We start from the raw sequence: 20,291 nt of genomic DNA, 5'->3' as shown, positions 1-20,291 counted from the left end.
GCTTCATTTAGAAAGAAAAAAATAATGCAGTGCTAGTCATCCATTCTAAAGAAAACAGGTGTCTGCTCTGACATTTAAGTATCTCTCCAACAAACGTTCCTGGAGCCCTGTAGAAAATGCAGTGTCCCCCTGCCATTGCACTGCATGCCCACCTGGCACTCCTACCTTCCCACTCACGCTCCATAGGGAGGATCACTTTTAGTAAAAATCCTGTGACGGACCCGCTGGTGTTCTCCCCATTTGGCAGAGGAGACCCAGCGAGCGAGGTAAGCTTCCCCCAGCCCTACCCCCCACCGAATCACACAGCTGGTAAGGACAGACTGGGGATTGGAAACCAGGCAGTGTGACTGCCCAAGACCTTGCCTCTTACCCTGTGCTCGCCTTTCCTGTGTTTGAGGTTCCCGCCCAGCCCCGGGCCTGAAGCTCACAAAATTGTAGCTGTTACTGATAGCTGCTCAGTAGTGTCATCCTTCTGATGATGCAGTTCGGACTCTCTGGTGTACCTTCCAGACCGTCTGGTTTGCTTCAAATGTATCTCGCCCCAGCTAAGGGAAAATGGCCGTTCTGATGAGATTTTTGCCAGTTACATACGTAGTTCCTGATTTCTCTGAAAGGAGCCCAACTTTGTTCGGCTGCGGGCTCGTTTGACAAACCGAAGTGAGAACCCAGGCAGACAATAGTTTGTATCTTCTTTAGGGGTATCCCTGGAGAATTTTCCACTCTGTAAGGAACTGCTCATTCCACCGGGAACCCAGAACTACATGGTGAGGATGCGACTGTATGACATCAACCGGAGGCAGCTGAACCTCACCATCCGCATCGTGTGTCGAGCAGAAGGGTCCCTGAAGATCTTCATTTCTGCTCCGTATTGGTTGATTAACAAAACAGGTATGTACAGAGGCCGCTCAAGTAGGCCTTCGACGTTGGCCGTGGGAATTCAGATTTATTCGCTCAGCTAACTGAACGGAGCCAATACAAATAGATTACTTCAACAGTCTAAGCTGCTGAACCCTCCTGCTTCCATAACAAGTGCTTAATCATGGTCAGAAGCGTCCTTTCAGACAACAAGCTGAGCCCACCAAATAAATCCGATTTTCACGATTCTCCCGCTTGACGATGTTTTTCCTTTACCATCTGCATCTGTCTTGCGTAGACTGGGTGGGATTGATGTAAACTTTTCCCCTCCTTCCTAAAGGGTTACCACTGATCTTCAGACAGGACAATGCAAAGACAGATGCCGCAGGCCAGTTTGAGGAACACGAGCTGGCCCGGAGCCTGAGCCCTCTCTTATTCTGCTACGCCGACAGAGAGCAGCCAAACCTGTGAGTACCGTTCTTTATGGGAAGGAGAAATTAGCAAAGGCTAGAGTGTATCTGTGCAAGTGGAAATATACTGTAGATAACAGTCCGGGCTTGGCAGGGGAGTAGGACCATGACCTAATGGGATTTTTTCGGATCTAATTTCTGTGTCATTTGATATTGAAAATAAACCATTTGGTGGGCTTATAATGAAAGCTAGTTTTATTTTACATGCATTGAAGTAGTTCTATTCATAACTCGGCCAGCGGGGAGAACCCACGTGTTCCCTTCCCTGCTCTCCGAGGGTTTCTCCTGCACAGAGCCGTCAGCACGGGCAACAGAGCTGGCATCAGAGGGGAGGTACCCTGGCCCTTTGGTAAAATGTCAGCCCCCTTAACCCAGCCCAGGGCTTTTTTTGAAATAAACTGTGCCATTTCAAGAGCTCAGAGCCCTCACTGCGTGTTTAAAGGCAGGGGCCAGCCTCGGCTGTGAGGTTTAGATGACCTGGCCTTTGGGCGTGTGGTAGGAGCACGAATTCCCTTTTGTTCTTGGTTGTGACGTTCTGCTTTTTATAGGAGTCTTCTCATTTAGAGCCTTCCTCAGAGGGAGGTGAGAGCAGTGCCCTCCCCTGCTGTGGGGAAGTGCAGGGGGGCCGCAGAGGGAGGACGGCTTCAGGAGCACTGCAGACGCGGCAGTCTCGGACTGACTGGGGACTGATGGGACATGGAGGGCGATACAGACAACCCCTTGACACAGTCTCACACTTTTACTGAGAGGATTCTGACGGTTCTAGATCAAGGAATTGACATTTGTGACACAGTTTGACTTACCCAGGGAACCCACGGTTCACGAAGCATCTCTGCCGCGCGCATCACATCCCAGTAGATTAGGCAGGGCAGGAAGTACTGTTTTATAGTAAGATGAGGAAACTGAAGCTACATGGCTTGTTAGTGGTACAGCCGGAGCACACATTCAGGAAGTCTGTCTCCAGGACCTGGGACAAGACACTGGCCAACCAGATGGCGCTTTGCTGTTGTAACAGTACCAGGCCTGGGAAAGAAAACACCACGAGTGGCATCTCCTGCACATACATTTCTGGTGTGCACAGTCATGTACACCTTTGCTCTTATGGTCAAGGTGTTCCACGAACCCTTGAAACACCTGAGATAGGAAAGTACGAGTTTGCCTCGACTCCTTCTTTCTCGGAGGAATAAGGTGTTGTAGTCCTTTCCTTATGGTTTAAGCTGATTGAATCCTGTTTTCTCCGAACGTGTCCCAGTGTAGATGTCAGTACATTTCACACATTGCAGTACCGTGCTCTAAGATCAGAGTTCTGGCCCCTGGCTGATTGCCCTGCTGTGCTGGGGAGTCACACGAGAGTGAACAGGAGTCTGTGTTAGCGTTCTGGTTTGGGGCGGCAGATAAAGCAGCGGTTCCTGATTAAGACTTTCTCACGGCTAAATACATATATCTCTGCTTTTCTGCCCCACAGCTGCACGATGAGAATCGGAAGGGGGATTCACCCTGAAGGCATGCCCGGCTGGTGTCAGGGCTTCTCACTGGATGGTGGTAGTGGTGTCCGAGCATTGAAAGTCATCCAGCAAGGAAACCGCCCAGGGCTGATCTATAACATTGGTGGGTTACATTTGGAGCAGCGGGAGAATCAGAACCATTGGCCGATGACCTCAGGCTTGGAGGATAAGCTGGCCGTACGTTTTGGCCAGGCTGCAAGTGCTGATTTTCTCATTTGGCATTGGGTCAGGTATCTGCTCTCTGAATGCTAGATTGATATCAACACAGATCTGTTCTCCTGGGCATCCAAGGAGCCACCAAAACACTGCCCTTTTGAGGTCTGGGGCTCTGTTTAATTTCAGACTTACCTGTGTCAGGAAAGTATCGGTTTGGCTTGAATCCCTGGTTTTCATGGGAATAATAGGAACACTTAGAATGCTTTTCATCCTCCAAGCATTTCCCACGCATTCATTAAAACTTGCAAACCCTAAGAGGGTAAGAAGCATTGTTCTCCTTGAAACTGAAGCAGAGAGGTTAAGTGACTTGCCCAGATACAAAGGGCAAGTCTGGGTCAGAAGTAGGATTATGACTGGGGCATACACATTTGAAGCAAAAATATCATAAAATGTACATAGCAGTTATAGTAATTAGAAGCCCCTAAGCTAGTTTAACTTCTTGAGGTGGAAGGTATTGAAGGAAGGGGAGAGGGCTGTACCTACATTCCTCGTAGCCCTCTGCAGTAGTCAGAAGACTTTCTGAAGGGTGCAGGCAAGTTTGATTTAAATATGTCTCAGGTTAAGATGTTAGCAGCGCACCCTTCCTTTAGTATATAATTTCCAAAGATCTCAAAGCACTGTGGAGTGTTGAATGCTGGAAAACCCTCTAGAACTGCGCTGTCCATTGAACTCTCTACAATGATGGCACTAGCCACACGTGGCCACCGAGCACAGAGATGGGACAGGTGTGGCCTGGGAGTTGAGTCTCTCGTTGCACTTGATTTTAATGGATTTAAATAGCCGTTCAGGATTAATGGCCACTGTAATCGGACAGTGCAGCTACAAAGAGCCCTGTCGTAGAAGGAAAATCCGAGGTGGTTTCGTGTAGCTGTTTACCCTGAGTCCCGTGGAAGGTCAGAGGTATGTGTAAGTATTTGAGGACTTATTATCAAGAGTCCCTTCCAAGCCCAGCTTCCTTTTCCTGTTTTTGGAACATGAATTCATATGTGTTCTCCTGGGAGCTGTCTCCTTTAAGGTTGACGTTAAGATTTTTAGTAGAAGAAATAAACTTTCTGTGATCCTCCGGCCAGGGATCATTTTCTTTCTTTCTTTCTTTTATATTATTGTTACTATAATTATTAGTTTGTTTGCCACGGGTCATTTTCTGTACTTTGTCTTTGCATCTGTTTGTTCCACCTCTTGAGTAGGCAAAGGCTGCATTTCATGCTGCGTTTGGCTATCTGCTGGGGGGCGGGGTCTTGTCTTGAGACGGTTCCCAAAGAAAGACACCGCACGTTGGCTAGAAGCCGCAGTTGGGACAGACTCGGGAGAAGTGGAGCATGTGGCTTCTGAGCAGCTGGCCCTCAGGAAGCACAGAGTTCCTGCAGAGAGGCAGATAGGTCTCCGGTCAGAAGTATGGTGTGAGGGCGCTTAACAAACTTTTATGCAAGGAACATTCATGAAAAGTCATGTTTTTAGGAACAGTACTGTGATAGGAATTTTGTTGTTACACTAAAGAAAGGGATAGAGGGGGTGGGCTAAGATAGGACTTTATAATTCCTAAGGATCATGAGATCTTGGCTTGTATTATCAAGGGAATTTGTGGAATCTCTCCCTTGAATATTTTTGAGGAATTAGATAACCAGCTCCCTATCAGGAGAGTTTAAAAGTGAAGTCCCAAGATGAAAAGCCAGGGAGGACCTCGCCAATTAGCCTCACATGTACCTCCAAAAAGAAGGATTTTTGTACATTTTAGTCTTAACAGATAGTCATTTATTGGGAGTTTGCCAAGGCAATTGAAGATAAAAAAGGACATAAGATAGCCTGCTTTTTAAAAAATTGGGTCTTTTTAAAAAAACTTTATTTGTTTATTTTACAGAGAGAGAGACAGCAAGAAGGGGAACACAAGCAGGGGGAATGGGAGAGGGAGAAGCAGGCTTCCCGCTGAGCAGGGAGCCCGATGAGGGGCTCAATCCCAGGACCCTGGGATCATGACCTGAGCCGAAGGCAGGCGCTTAACCACTGAGCCACCCAGGCGCCCCTTAAATTGGGTCTTGTTACTGTAGACTCTTCTCGTAATATCAAGTTAAATATATCTTTTTTAGGCAGACTTTGTATTGGTTAGGATCAGCTAGCTGTGAATGTCGATTTCTTGTCGACAGTGCTTTCTAGAAAAAAAAAATAGGGCATATCTCCCTATTCGAGTATTATGTAGCATTTCTTAGGTACAGAATTTCAGACTTCATCTGTTTTTGTGATTTGCTCAGTCTTTCAGGTATTTCAAAGACTTAGATTTAAAGCAACACCAGCTTTTTCAAGCCAGTACAGGTGAATTATGGAGTTAACAGACTGGACTGTTTATAGCTGGGGCTATGTTGGGACAACCAGGACACCCAGTTATCATGTCCTAAGATCTCTTCTTTCTTTACAGTTCTCTTGACTCTTGTTGACTGCTGCATAGGGTCCTTATAAATGTCCCATCATGATATGAGCAAGGGCTCCTGAGACGGTGTGCCTAGGGTTGAACCCCAGGTGTGTCACTGATGGGCTCTGTGACCCAATGCCCAAGTTGCCTCATCTGTAAAAAGGAAAGACCGAAAATACTATCTCATAAGGTTGTTAGGAGAATTAAATGTAGAGCCTTTGGGAGAGGCGCAGCCTGCATTAAGAATTCAATAAATATTATTTTTATTATTTCTAACTATCAATATTTTTTCTTTTTTTTTTTTTTTTTAAGATATTATTTATTTATTTGACAGGCGGAGATCACAGAGAAGTAGGCAGAGAGAGAGGAGGAAGCAGGCTCCCTGCTAAGCAGAGAGCCCGATGAAGGGCTCGATCCCAGGAGCCTGGGATCATGACCTGAGCTGAAGGCAGAGGCTTAACCCACTGAGCCACCCAAGGCACCCTAACTATCGATATTTTTATCATCGTGTAATCAGAGCTCAGCCTAATGCCTCAAATATAGTTGCTGTTATTATCTGAATGAATGAATAACGTATCCCACAGAGTTTTGTAGTTTTTAAAATTGCCATCAGAGTTTTTAAGATGACTCAGTGCTATTTTCCCTTCTGTTCATTGGGGTTCAGTGTTTGGAGACGCCCAGCTGAACCATTATGACTTTCTTTCCTTGGCATGTGTTTCGTTTGCTAGTCTGTTTTCCCAGGACATGGTAGGTGCTGGCAACACCTGTCTTGTGAATGAATACTTCCTGTGATACTTAGCTTCGTGGTTCAGCTGGGCTCTCGGGCAGTGGGCTAGAAGAAAGTCCTAGAGGAGAGTCTGCTGCGTGCAGGGCCGTGCAGATTCCAGTTAAGTAATCTGAAGTTTCTGCTGTATCATGTGAAAGGGACAAGTTCCCAAGGAGGGAATTTTGTGTCCCAGAGGTGAACAGAAAGGTAGTATGTAAACTGTCTTAGGGGCCCGCTTCATAAATGGCAGTCACTGGTACCTGTGGCTGAACATCTGTGTGTCTCAGCTGCTGTCGTGGTTGGGCACCCTTTAGGGAGAAGCTAGGAGTTATGAGGGTTTCGGTATCACCACGGAAGGCCCAAGTGGACATGCAGAATAAGACTTGGAGTCCAGTTGTGTTCATTTCATTGTTGGGAGGCTTGACAGCGTCTCTGGGTGATGTGATTATTTTCTCAGGGAAACTATGTACTTGGGAAGCCTGTTGATATCTGTCAGACCACAGATTTTCTTTCTTCTGATTAACTCACGGAAGTGGTTCTTATTATTTGCAGGTATTGATGTCAAGAAAGGCCGAGGTCGATATATCGATACCTGTATGGTCATCTTTGCCCCTCGTTACCTGTTAGATAATAAATCATCTCACAAGCTTGCATTTGCACAGAGGGAATTTGCCCGGGGACAGGTAAGTCGTTCCCTTTTTGAAGAATGACTAGTGTTTTTTTAATAGCACGGAGAGTTTTAATGCCATGGCTTATCTCTCCGTCAGCACTCTGAGTTTTGTGATGTGAATGACCATTTTGTGCCTTTGAAACCCTAACTAGCTCATGGTAGAGGACAAGGCTCCCAGTAGGTGGTTACTCGGAGACATTTGCTGTCGTAACTCAATTTGTTGACTAAAGCCAGGGATCCTGTGTATTTCAGGGAACAGCCAATCCTGAAGGCTACATCTCCACCCTTCCTGGTTCCAGTGTGGTGTTCCACTGGCCTCGGAATGACTATGACCAGCTTTTATGTGTCAGACTGATGGATGTTCCCAATTGTATTTGGTCTGGAGGCTTCGAAGTCAACAAGAATAATTCCTTCCATATCAACATGAGGTAAATTCAGAGACTGTATTTAAACAAAAAGTAGCCATGTTTGAGGTACAGTAATGTAAATGGTGACTGTACATCCCATATACATTGGAAACATCTCCAAAGCTATTAAATAGTAAATAATAATTTTACCCTTCACGAAATGGGCACATAGGTTTCTAGATCAGACAAAGTTCTTTAAACTGTGAGCAGTTAAGTATGACCGAATGTTTTGGTGGAAGGAATCAAAGGGCATGTTGACAGTTTTGACCATGGTACAGTTGCCGTGGGCTGAGGCTTATAAATCCACCGCATTGCCCTGAGCTCGTGGTTGCCTGCGACTCTGAAAATTCTGTCTGTATTTAGATGCTAACATTGTTTATAGACGGTTTTGTCTATTTTTCCAACTGTGTATGCTCTTCTCTCTCTTGGTTGTTTTAGCAAATCATCTGGCCTTCTTTGCCTAACCCAGTGATCCTCAGGTCCTTATTCAGAAAAATTGAACAGACTCAGCATGAACCACTACATGATGACTTTTTTCTTTCTGCTTTTATCAAATGCTTTTAAAAAAAAAGTATTGGGGTGCCTGGGTGGCTCAGTGGGTTAAAGCCTCTGCCTTCAGCTCAGGTCGTGATCCCAGGGTCCTGAGATCAAGCCCCACATCGGGCTCTCTGCCCTGCGGGGAGCCTGCTTCCTCCTCTCTCTCTGCCTGCCTCTCTGCCTACTTGTAATCTCTGTCTGTCAAATTAAAAAAAAAAAATTTAAAAAAAAGTATTAAATTTTTTGAAGTTGTGATAAAATACACATACCATATGAAAAAGAAAACACAAAGTCACAGATTATTTTGTGGGCTTGGGTACATAACGTGAAATTGACCATCTTAACCATTTTTAAGTTCACTAGGTTAAGTGTACACACACTTAGGGTAGTCGGTGTTCCCAACTCTTGCAAAATGAAGCTCTATACCCATTAACACAACTATGCATCCCCCTTCTTCAACCCCTGGTAGCCACTTACCTACTTTCTCTATGAATTTGGCTACTCAGGTGCCTCAAATTGAGTGGAATTGTACAGTATTTGTCTTTCTGTGACTGGCTCATTTCACTTAGCATAATGTCCTTAAGGTTCATCTGTGTTGGAGCAGATGCCCTTCCTTTTTAAGACTGAATACTACTCCATTGTATGTACAGACCACCTTTGACTTCTTATCCGGCTACCTGATGATGGACACTCGGGGCACTTCTACCTTTGGGTGTTGTGAAGAGTGCTGCTGTGAACGTGGCTGCACTAGGATGTCTTTGAGCCCCTGCTTTCAGTTCTTTTGGGTCTATGCTCAGAAATGGAATTGCTGGATTGTATGGTCTTTCTAATTTTTTTTTAAAGATTTATTTATTTATTTGTTTATTTAGAGAGAGAGCATGCACACCTGCGAGTGGGGCGAGGGGCAAAAGGAAAGAGAGGGAATCTCAAGCAGACTTCATGCTGAGACTGGAGCCCAACTCAGAGCTCTATCTAATGACCCTGAGATCATGACCTGAACCGAAACCAAGAGTGGGACACTTAACTGACTGAGTCACCCAGGTGTCCCTGGTGATTCAGATTTTTTTTTTTTAAGACTGATTGATTGATTGATTGAAGAGAGAGCGCATGGGTGGTGTAGAGATAGAGGAAGAGGGAACGAATCCCAAGCTGACTTTGTGCTGAGCACAGAGCCCGACGCAGGGCTCTGTTGCACAACGCGGAAATCGTGACCTGAGCAGAAACCAAGAGTCGGCTACTTAACCAACTGAGCCATCCAGGCACCCCCTAATTTTTAATTCTTTCAGGAACCCCGTACTATTTTCCATAGTAGCTGCTCCTCTTTATGTTTCTGCCAACAGTGCACAAGGATTCTTAATTTCTCTACACCCTCGCTGACACTTGTTACTTTCAGCTTTTTCGATAATAGCCGCCCTGGTGGGTGTGCGGTAGCTCTCTGTGGTTTTCATTCACGTTTCTCTCGTGGTGGGTGATGCTGAGCTTCTTTTTATATGCTTGTTGGCTGTCTGGATGTCCTCTTTGGAGAGATGTCTGTTCATCGCTTGCCCATTTGTTTTTCTGTTACTGAGTTACAGGAGTCTTTTACGTATTCTGGATAGTAACCCCCTTAGAGAGACAAGATTTGTGTGTATTTCTCTCCCATTCTGTACAATGCCTGTTTGTTCTGTGACGGTTCCATGACGTATAGAAGTTTTTAATTTTGATGTACTCCAACTCCCCTCCTTTAACTTTCGTTCCCTGTGCTTCCAATGTCATACCTGGAAATCACTGCCACATCCAGTTTGTGAAGCTTCTTCCCCTTCTGTTTTCTTCTGAGAGTTTCATGCTTTTGGCTCTGACCCTGAGGTCTTTGATCCATTTTGAGTAATGTATGGCTATGGTGCAAGGTAAAGGTCCAACTCCATTCTTTCGTTTGTGGATATCCAGTTTTTCCTAACACCATTTGTTGAAATGACTCTCCTTTCCCTATGGGATGGCCTTGGCACCCTTGTCAAAAATTACTTGACTCTAAATGTGAGAGTTTACTTCTGGGTTCTCTGTTCCGTTTTCTGTGTGTTTCTCTTTATGTTAGTATCACACTGTTTTGAATAATGTAACTTTGTAATAAGTTCTGAAATCAGGAAGTGTGAAACCTCCAACTTTGGGGGTTTTTTTAGGATTATTTTGGGGGCTCCTGGCTGCCTCAGTCAGTAGAGCACATGACTCTTGATCTCGGGGTTGTAAGTTCAAGCCCCATGTTGGGTATAGAGATTATTTTAAAACAAAATCTTTAAAAAAAAATTATTTTAGCTGTTTGGAATTCTTTGATTCTATCAGAATTTCGGGGTAAATTTTTCTGTTTCCAGAAAAAAAACACTTGGGATTTGGGTAGGGACTGTATTAATTGTGTAGATCCACATTTAATGGCAGCATTGCCATCTGAACAACATTAAGTCTTTGGTTGGATCTGTGCACGTGGGATGCCATTCTATTTATCTGTGCCCTGTTTGATTTCTTTCATCAAATCCTTTGGCAGCTAAAGACCCTGAAATCATTGCTATTTTAAAGCATTTAGAAGCAAAATTTAAGCTTTTATACTTTATGGTTAGTTCTCCATTGAGAACACTCTTGTAAAGGAACAGGAAAATGGCTGATTTAAGACTAGATAATGCAAAGTAGTATCTGTATTTCACTTTTTTCAAGCATGCATTGTCTGAGGATTGTTTTTTTTCCTTTGTGGTCAGTGGTGTATTCCTTTTGCCCTGGCCCTGTTTCGAGCTCATTGCATCTGGTAAAGGGGTTTTCAAGCTGTGTTCCTAGGAGTCATCGGGGGTTTAAGGAGGTGACTTCAGGGGCTGAAGGAGCCAAGTGGGCAGGGCTCCAGTGCGTTCATCCCTGCTTCAACCAGAGCTCTTGTCTGCCAGTATCCTGTGTCCCCACCAGACTTCATGCGCTGGGGACATGAGGCGTTAGTTCTGCAGCTAAAACCACCCGTGGTTTATGTACTGCTTGGGTGGAGGTCGCCTGGATATGTTGTGTGAGAAGAGGAAGCCAATTCAGAATTAAGCAAAAGTTGTTCATGACTACATCAAGGAAGGAAGGGAGGAAGGAAGGAAAATGTGTGGTGGTGGGGGATGAAGATGGTATACCTCTGTTAACCTTTTGGAATGGTTTTAGTGCACAGAGCTACTGAGCACAGACCCAAAGCCTCTTTCTTTGCCCTTCCCCACATTTTCATTTTGAAATGCTTAAACCTACAGAAAGCTCACAAGTGGTATAAGGAAACCCCTTTATCTTTCACTGGATACAGCTACATGTTAGCATTTTGCTGTGTCCTTGCTGTGTCTTACATGCGTGCATGCGTGCATACTTTTTTCGAGCCATTTGAAAGTGTACTGAACTCATCCTGTTAGTTTAGCTAGCAGCACTTCATTTATCTACTTAAAGACGAGCACATTTTTCTGAGTAAATGTACTATCATTACATGCTGAAAAAATTGAATATTGGTTTGTTTTCTGATTTTTTTTTTTAAGTCATCTCTGCACCCAACATAGGGCTCAAATTCACAGCCAAGAGAGCAAGAATCGCACGCTGTACTGACTGGCCACCCTGGCACCCCCTGACAAAGTCTTTTGAAACATCCTTTGATAAGGGTCACCGTTTGATATTTAACCATATCTATTCTGAGTTCTTTGTCATTTGTAATTATTTTAATTCTCTTGTAAGATGAATTCTGCCTTAAAGGAAATTCATATGGGAGACTTTCAGAACAAATACAGGTCTTTGATATGTTGAAATCCTGGAACTGAATTTCCAGGAGTAAAAGTTGCTCTCGGACTAAACCAGAATTAGTACGGTGACTCAAGGTAAGAATGAGTCTCCAGGAGGTTTCCTAGAAAGGCTAATTGAAGCCTATAAAATGTATAGCCCGATCAATCCTGAGGCACCCAAAAATCAGAGGGCAATGAATCTTGCTTTGCCAGTCAGTCAGCCCTAGATATAGGAAACTTCAGAAAATTGAAGGATTTGAAGGGAAGAATCTGACTGAGTGCCCCAGCATTGGCCATCCCAGATGTTACCAAGCCCTTCCAATTGTATGTGGATGAAAAAGCAGGGGTGGCAATTAGGGGCTCGTCCGGGATCAAACGACGAGAGCTGAGCCAGCATTGGAATATTTAGGAAAAGCCTCCGGAGGTATTGGGATCTTGGGTATTGGGATCCTATCTGTCTCTCTGGTTGGAGCTCCAGGGTATGGCCCACCGGGGAGAAGCTGGACGCAGCCATGCTCCCCAGGGCTGGAGTGGATGCGGGGACACCCCATCCCTCTGCTGGTAGATCAACGGGGGGTTCGAGTCCCCCTAGGTGGTCGCTGGGGGGTTTGAGTCCCCCTGGGCGGTCAGGGGCCTGCCGGGGGGTTTGAGTCCCCCGGGCAGTCGGGGGGTTTGAGTCCCCTTAGGTGTTTGGGCGATAAAGAAAGCCCCCACCAGTGGCAGGTTATGGGTAAGAATCATTGGGCCTCCGGTTGTCTTTGCCTGGTCCTTTTGTTGTCTGTTGTGTTGTTTGTTATGATTGAAGGAATGGGGCAAGCAGAGAGTAAGGGGACTCTGGCTTTCGTCTCTCCATTTCTCATAATAGATGTGGGGCTTCTTACACCTTCATAGGGGCTTCAGGTAGCACAGTCATTTGAGCATCTGACTCTTGGTTTTGGCTCCAGTTGTGATCTCAGGGTCATGAGATCGACTCCTGGTCTGGCTCCATGCGCAGCACAGAGTATACTTGGGATTCTCTGTCCCTGTCCCTCTGCCCCTCCTGCTTGTGCGCTCTCTCTCTCTCTGAAATAAATGAATAAATCTTAAAAAAAAAAAAAAGAAGAAAGAAAGAAATGTCCTTTATAATAAAGCAGCACCCCTCCTCCTGATTGAGGATCTGGTCACGGATCATGCATTTTATTCGGCAGATAGAGCCATCCACTTTAATCTAGAGTAGTTCTGCTTTTCCTTCTTTGCCTTTTTTGTTTGTTTGTTTTCCTTCTTTGCCTTTTTTGACATTGAAATTTTTAAAGACTCCAAGCCAGTTTCTTTCTTTTTTTTTTTTTTATTAACACGTAATGTATTATTTGCCCCAGGGGAACGGGTCTGTGAATCGCCAGGTTTACACACTTGACAGCACTCACCATAGCACATACCCTCCCCAATGTCCATAACCCAGCCACCCTCTCCCTCCCCCCTCCCCCCGGCCACGCTCCATTTGTTTTGTGACATTAAGAGTCTCTTATGGTTTGTCTCCCTCCTGATCCCATCTTGTTTCATTTATTCTTTTCCTACCCCCCAAGCCCCCTGTGTTGCATCTCAACTTCCTCATATCAGGGAGATCATATGATAATTGTCTTTCTTTGATTGACTTATTTCGCTCAGCATAATACCCTCTAGTTCCATCCATGTCGTTGCAAATGATAAGATTCATTTATTTTGATGGCTGCATAGTATTCCATTGTGTATATATACCACATCTTCTTTATCCATTCATCTGTTGATGGACATCTAGGCTCTTTCCATAGTTTGGCTATTGTGGACATTCCAAGCCACTTTCTTGTAGAATGTTCTATTTTCTTTTTTCTGACAGTTTCCTATACATAGACTTAGGTCAGACATTTTTGGTAAGAGTACTACCTATGTGGTTCTATGTGTTTCTCAGTGGGTCACACCGGAAGCCCGTGACATCCATTGGTTCCATTATCAATGTTGCTAAATTCAGTCTTCACTTGATCAGGGTGGTGTCCACCAGCCTCTCTGTGCAATCACCTTTGGTTCTTTGTAAACAGTAGCAGACCACCGGGGGGATAGTTTGAGACTGTGTGTATATTCTGCTCTGCAGGAACTTCTCACGTGGTGGTTTGATGGCCCTTGCCTGAATCAATGATTACCTTGGTGGTTGCAAAGTGGTGATTTTTCTAATTCTTTCATTTCTTCTACATTTGTTAAGTGATATTCCTTTGTAAGGAAGAGCTCCCCTGTTCTCTCCAGTGATCTATCTGTATTTAAATACACATATACATGTACATAAAGACACACATATATTAAAAAAATCATGATTTATATACTGGTGCTAATGGTGGATTCTTCCTCACCTTTCGTCATCCTATAGTAAAAACACTGGTTATTAATAACATCCATACATTAGTCTGAGCCATGTGAAATTACTCGTGTGTGTGTGTGTGTGTGTGTGTAAGCAACATCAACACTATTTTACTCATTTGCTACGCTGGCACCATTACCCAAGACAAACATACCACGTAAACCATTGGTCTTACTGTATGCTGACAAATGCTGGTCAGAAGTTCCTTGGATGCATTCTTTTTCATTCAGTGTGATTACGTGGTCTATTTCTACTTTTCAAATATTATCAAAGAGCACGCAGTGGTGGCCGTCGAGGTCCAGGCGACACCCCGACGGTGAGAAGTCTGAGCGAACTGTGACTTGTTTCTTCCATGGTGTGCAGCCTCTTTGCTTCCTTTATGTGCAGAGATACCCTGGGGAAGTGCTTCTTCCTTCGTGTGGAAATTACTCTCCGAGGAGCCACCTACAGGATCTCGTTTAGTGACACGGACCAGTTACCCCCGCCTTTCCGAATTGACAACTTTTCTAAGGTATCAAGTGGGGTCGTGAGCCAGTTTGGCTGTTGCATGTACGGGAAGTTGGTGTACGTATTGCCTTTAAGATAAGGAGGAAATACCTTCTAGACTTGGGTTGGAAAGAAACTATATGGGCATCTCTGCAGCCAGACAACCCTAGACATCCTTACCCTCAGGTGTTTTCTGCTCGTTAGTTTGATTGCTGGGCAGCCTTGTCCGGAAGTGACTTCTCAGCCCGCCCCCCACCACAGTCATCCTGACTGGATCGTCTGGGGACATTCCGTACAGAGAGAGGAATCAGAATCAGCTTGTCCACTGACAGTAGGAACGGGCACTTCTACTGTTGCGTCACTACAGTGAACATTTTTTTATAAATCTTACAAGGAAAGACAAAATGGAAATCAGAAGAGGCTCTTTTAAGTTACACCTTTGAGTAACAATGTCTTATAATAGGTGACTTCCCAAAGCTGAATGCCAGAATTTGTTTTCCTTTCTGTGTTCAGAGTGGATCACGGGGGGCGAGGGTTGGGCGGGGTGAGAGTAGAGGAGATGGCCTGTGTCCTTTAGTTGTTGGGGGCTTGATATGGTTAGGAAGATGATTAGAAAGGCATTTGAAGAGGCTAGAGGACTATGCTTATGACTGTGGTTTTGTTCCGTGTGGGATTCGCTTGGGCAGGATCTGGAGCCTGAGCCTGGGGAGCCCCGACTCACTTTCCAGTGACAGCACTCTGAATGAAAGCCCTCTTTATCCTCTTTGCCATTACCGTAGGTTCCAGTGGTCTTTACTCAGCACGGTGTAGCTGAACCCAGACTCCGAACCGAAGTGAAGCCCATGACGTCATTGGATTATGCCTGGGATGAACCCACCCTGCCTCCTTTCATCACACTCACCGTGAAAGGGGCGGGCTCCTCCGAGCTCAGCTGCAGCATGAATGATTTTCAGGACAACCGACAGCTCTATTACGAAAACTTCATTTACATCGCTGCTACGTATACATTCTCGGGGTAATTCTGGGTTGAACTACTGTTCTTATAAAGCAGAAGTCTCTAATTATTAACTGGCTTTAGATTTTAAGCAGTTCTCAAAAGGCCCAGAGGATGAAGGAAGATTCCTTCCATTCTTGACCAAATCCTAGGCTCAGGGTCTATCTTGAGAGGTCTTAGGTTAAAGCCTTGTCTTCTGGCTAGATTAAATTTATCCAAAGAGGCAAGACTGTTCTTTTTTTAAAGATCTCACCAATAATCCATTCTGGTATTTAACATTCCTCCCATAAGGTATTACTCTCCTATCCTCAGTTCCTCTTGTTTTAAGGTGGTTTTTTTTTTTAATTTAAATTTTATTATTATTATTTTTTAAACATATAATATATTTTTATCCCCAGGGGTACAGGTCTGTGAATCGCCAGGTTTACACATTTCACAGCACTCACCATAGCACATACCCTCCCCAATGTCCATAACCCCACCCCCCCTCTCCCAACCCCCCTCCCCCCATCAACCCTCAGTTTGTTTTGTGAGATTAAGAGTCACTTATGGTTTGTCTCCCTCCCAATCCCATCTTGTTTCATTTACTCTAGGTGGTATTTTTAATGTATTTTTTAAACTTCTTGGTATTTTTATCTCTTTTCTCATTTGAAACTGACTGATCTTTATCATAATTATTCAAATCGTCATTCTGACTCCCCTCTCCCATTGAGAATACTGGTCATCACTGATAGCCAACCAGAGTAGCTCAACTTGACAGTAAGTAATTCCAGCCTCCTGAGAATTATAACCTTCACTGTCCTCTCACTAGTTGTATTTAGGAAACTCAAGTGAGGAATAGCAAGTTTATTCCAATTCTGTTGTTAGGTTGGTACATAGAGATTCAAAACACCAGGCTTTCAAAAACTGGTCATTCCAGCAAAATGTAAAAACAGTTGATTGTTTCTGTGCCGGTTATGGGGCCAGTTTTAAAGTTTACCTGTGGGAAAAACAGGGAAAAGAGCTAGATCTTTAGCATGACAAATATAACTCCCCCATTGGACAGGACATTTAAGGTCAGATTCCTTACCAAAATGTTCTGAATAATTTTGCTTATGAATGATATTTTTGTATGCACTGAGGCTCACAAAATCATCTCTGGGTCTGGCTGCACCTCTCGCCTACCTAGAGCCCAGATTTCACTAGCAATGAATGAATTGAATGGGCATCTTTGCTTAGAATCGCCATTCTTTTCCTTGTGTGTTACGGATCTCTTTGGAAATACTGGTGCTGGGTTGTTTATCTTGTTGTAATTAAGTCAGGCTGCTCATTTCTTTTTAAAGATTATGGCACTGGCCAGCATGACGTGCTTAAGGTTTTAGTGCCTGAAAAACCAGTTCTTAATCTGGCTGCTAATCATGTTTTTCTCTTTATGTTCTCATGTGAAATTCCAGTAGTTATTACGCTCTTTAACTGAAGACTCCTTGGGTGATTGTGAGTTTAATGGGTTGGGCAGATAGGGAGCAGATAAAGCGAGAGGTTCCTGGGAGTTTTGGTGTGGGGAGAGATTGTCCCATGTTTGGGCATATTTTAGACACGATTTCTTTGCATTTTTGCAGAGAACAAATGATGAGGAAGAGACTAGTTTTGTTTTGGCTTTTAGTTTCAGTTGAGATGAAATGCACACAACAGAAAATTAACCATTTAAAAACAGTTCAGGGACATTTAGTGACATTTAGTGTGTTCGTGCCGTTCTGCAGCCGCCGCTGGGTCTTGTTCCAGAACATTTGCATCAGCCCAGGAAGAAACGCCCAACTCATTAAGCAGTTACTCGGCACCACCTTCTTACCCCCCAGCCCCTGGCAACAACCAATCTGTTTTCCATCCCTAAGAATTTACCTATTCCAGATATTTCACATAAATGGGGTCATAAATATGTGGCCCTTTCTCTCTGGCTTCTTTCACTTAGCATGATGTTTTCCTGATTCATCCACGCTCTAGCATGTGTCAGAATTCCCTTCCTGTTGTGGCCGAGTAATGTTCCGTTGTATGGACATACCCCACTCTGGCGTCCATTCCTCTGCTGGTGGACGCCGGTGTGGTGTGCACTTTCGGCCGCTGTGGAGGGGGCTGATGTCAGCGTGCCTCTGCCCATGTGTGTTGGAGTACTGTCTCCAGTTCCTTGGTGTATCCACCTAGGGCCGAAATTGCTGGGTTCCATGGTGTTTCTGGGTTTAACTTTTTGAGGAACTGCTCTCCTGCTCTTCGCGGCAGCTGAATCACTGTGCCTTCCCACTAGCAGTGGGCAAGCGTTTGGCTTCTCCACAGCTCCCCAACACTTGCTGTTTCACAGGTTTTTGACTGTAGCTTTCCTACTGGGTGTGTAGTGACTTCTGCGGGTGGTTTTGATTTGCATTTCCTTAATACCTCATGATGTTGAGCTTTTCATGTGCTTACGGACCATTTGCGTATCTCTGGAGAAATGTCCATTCAAATCCTTTACTTGTTTTTAATTTTTTTTTTGGCATCTCGTTGTTGAATTTGAGTCCCTTGTATAATATGGATACAGATTCTGTATGAGCTGTATGATTTGCAGACTCTTCTCTCCCGTTCTGTGAATTGTCTTTTTACTTCCTTGTTGGTATCCTTTGAAGAGCAGAAGGTTTTAATTTTGTTGAAATCTAATTTATGTGTTTATTTTTGTCACTTGTACTTTTTTGGTCATGAAAACTAGTTTTTCACTCCGAATTTCTCGGTTCCTTTTTGATGATAAAGATTAGTGGAAACAGGAGAATAATCTAAATAAAATCTAATCAAAATACCCCAAAGTGTAGCTAGCCTGCAGCATTCCATAAAGCTTAGGATTCTTAAGCCATGGAGAAACACAACACGATCGAGTTGGAAGCAGGTGATTATAAACCCTTTGTTTTCTTTTCATCCTAAAGGGACTTCTGATTTCTTGCCAAGCCTTGGGGACGCAGTGATGCCGATCTTCTCTCTGGCAAAGAGCAGAGCTAATTCTTAGACGCTTGGAATGTCTGGCTTAATTTGGGGGTGGGGGGCTCTAAGGATATATAGTCATTCTTTTATGTCTGAATTTTAAGGCACTAAAATCATCAGGAGAGGGGGAAATGTCAGTACGTCTTCTGACAAATGAATCTTTGAACTGTACAAGAAAACAGCACAACCTTGATCTTTCCACAACTTGAGTTAGACTTTTTCTGCTGTGATTAAAAAAAAAAAAAAAAAAGTTTCCTCTTTATAGATGAGGTTTTAAGCCTTTTAAGGATTTGCATCTGAGTTCTTGAATACACGTGTGCGTGTATGTAGATGCGTGTATGTATGTGTGCATTATTGTTTTAATTCTAGTTTACAGGAGGGGACGGGAAGGCCTGGGGCCTCTAGCAAGACCACTGCGTGTGCGGAGCTTGTCTTGGATGTCTCCCCAAAGACACAAAGAGTCATTTTAAAGAAGAAGGTAAGAGAACCTAGCACTTAGAATTTAGAAGAGGAGTTTTTTTTTTTTTAGCCCTGCAGGAGATTGTGGTCATCCTGTCCAGCCCCTCTTCGTGCGCAGGGAGGGGGTGGAGGCGGCCTGGATGGCTTCCTCCGGATGGGAACACTGAGGTGCAGAAGTGCCTTTAAGACGGGGGAGACTGACCAACTGTAATATTTTTAAAAACACATTTACTTAAAGGCTTTGTTCCTGAAGGTTTTCCATCATGTGAATCAGACAATCGAAAAATAACCCTGATAAGTGAATGTCTCTTTACCACCCCGTTGCCCTAATGCTGACAGTGGACACCTTTCATAACCAAAAGTGGTTTTTGCGTGTGTCAGTGGTGTAGCTTAATTTGGATTTGAGTTTATACAACTCCTCTCAAATGTTTAAATGGGGAGAGGGGTAGACTCAAATCATTTCAAATTTTGTACACCAAATGAAACTTTAACATATGTGTGTTTTTTTGTTTTGTTTTTGTTTTTTAAAGATTTTATTTATTTATTTGACACACAGAGATCACAAGTAGGTAGAGAGGCAGGGGAAAGCAGGCTCCCCGCTGAGCAGAGAGCCCGACATGGGGCTCCATCCCAGGACCCTGAGATCATGACCTGAGCCGAAGGCAGAGACTTTAACCCACTGAGCCACTCAGGTGCCCCAACACATGTGCTTTTAATTCACTTTTTATATTCTTAACAGCTTTAGTGAGGTATAATTCGTACAGCATACAGGCCCCCCCCCACAGTGTGTGATTCAACGGTTTGCAGTATATCTGCAGAAATGTGCAAGCGTCATCACACTCAATTTCAGAACATTTCATCACCTCTAGAAGACACCCTGTGTCCTTGAGCTCTTGCCCCATTTTCCTCTTACTTCCCAGCCCTAAGCAATCACTAACCTACTTTCTGTCGCTATACACTTCCCTGTTCTGGACTTTCATAAGAATGGCGTCTTCTGAGTGGCCTCTTACGCTGAGCCCGATGTGTGCAAGGTTCACCCCTCTGTCACCCTATCAGTACTTCTGCCTGTATCCTTACACCAGTTCAGAATCATGTAATTCAGATTCGCTTACAGTGTTATCGCCCTCTTTTTTTTTTAATATTTATTTATTTGACAGGCAGAGATCACAAGTAGGCAGAGAGGGAGGCAGAGAGAGAGAGAAAAGGCTCCCCAATGAACAGAGAGCCTGATACGGGGCTTGATCTCAGGACCCTGGGATCATGACCTGAGCTGAAGGCAGAGGCTTTAACCCACTGAGCCACCCAGGTGCCCCTGTTATCACCCTCTTTGTGGAAGGCTGTGCCTATCTGTGAGATGCATTTTGGAAACAAGATTTGGGAATGGTGATGACTAAAGAGACCGTGAGGCATAGTAATTGAAAGTAATTGA

The 20,291-nt window shown here is 44.3% G+C and overlaps 1 protein-coding gene across 9 annotated transcripts in view; it reads left to right on the top strand.

Annotated features, from left to right (window-relative positions):
• The window catches only part of VPS13D (vacuolar protein sorting 13 homolog D), a 254,700-nt gene that overhangs the window by 111,952 nt on the left and 122,457 nt on the right, over positions 1–20,291 (top strand). For all 9 annotated transcript variants that reach the window (XM_047723620.1, XM_047723617.1, XM_047723616.1 and 6 more), the window contains 8 exons: positions 697–888; positions 1,196–1,322; positions 2,791–2,933; positions 6,769–6,899; positions 7,139–7,314; positions 14,332–14,455; positions 15,210–15,445; positions 18,773–18,881. In XM_047723620.1, the coding sequence (XP_047579576.1) occupies positions 697–888; positions 1,196–1,322; positions 2,791–2,933; positions 6,769–6,899; positions 7,139–7,314; positions 14,332–14,455; positions 15,210–15,445; positions 18,773–18,881 (1,238 nt within the window). The remainder of the gene's footprint in view (positions 1–696; positions 889–1,195; positions 1,323–2,790; positions 2,934–6,768; positions 6,900–7,138; positions 7,315–14,331; positions 14,456–15,209; positions 15,446–18,772; positions 18,882–20,291) is intronic.

This window comes from Lutra lutra, chromosome 4 (assembly GCF_902655055.1).
Source record: "Lutra lutra chromosome 4, mLutLut1.2, whole genome shotgun sequence".
NCBI classification, from domain to species: Eukaryota; Metazoa; Chordata; class Mammalia; order Carnivora; family Mustelidae; genus Lutra; species Lutra lutra.
The sequence above is the reverse complement of the archived record's forward strand: the minus strand, read 5'-3'. Positions and strand labels throughout refer to the sequence as shown.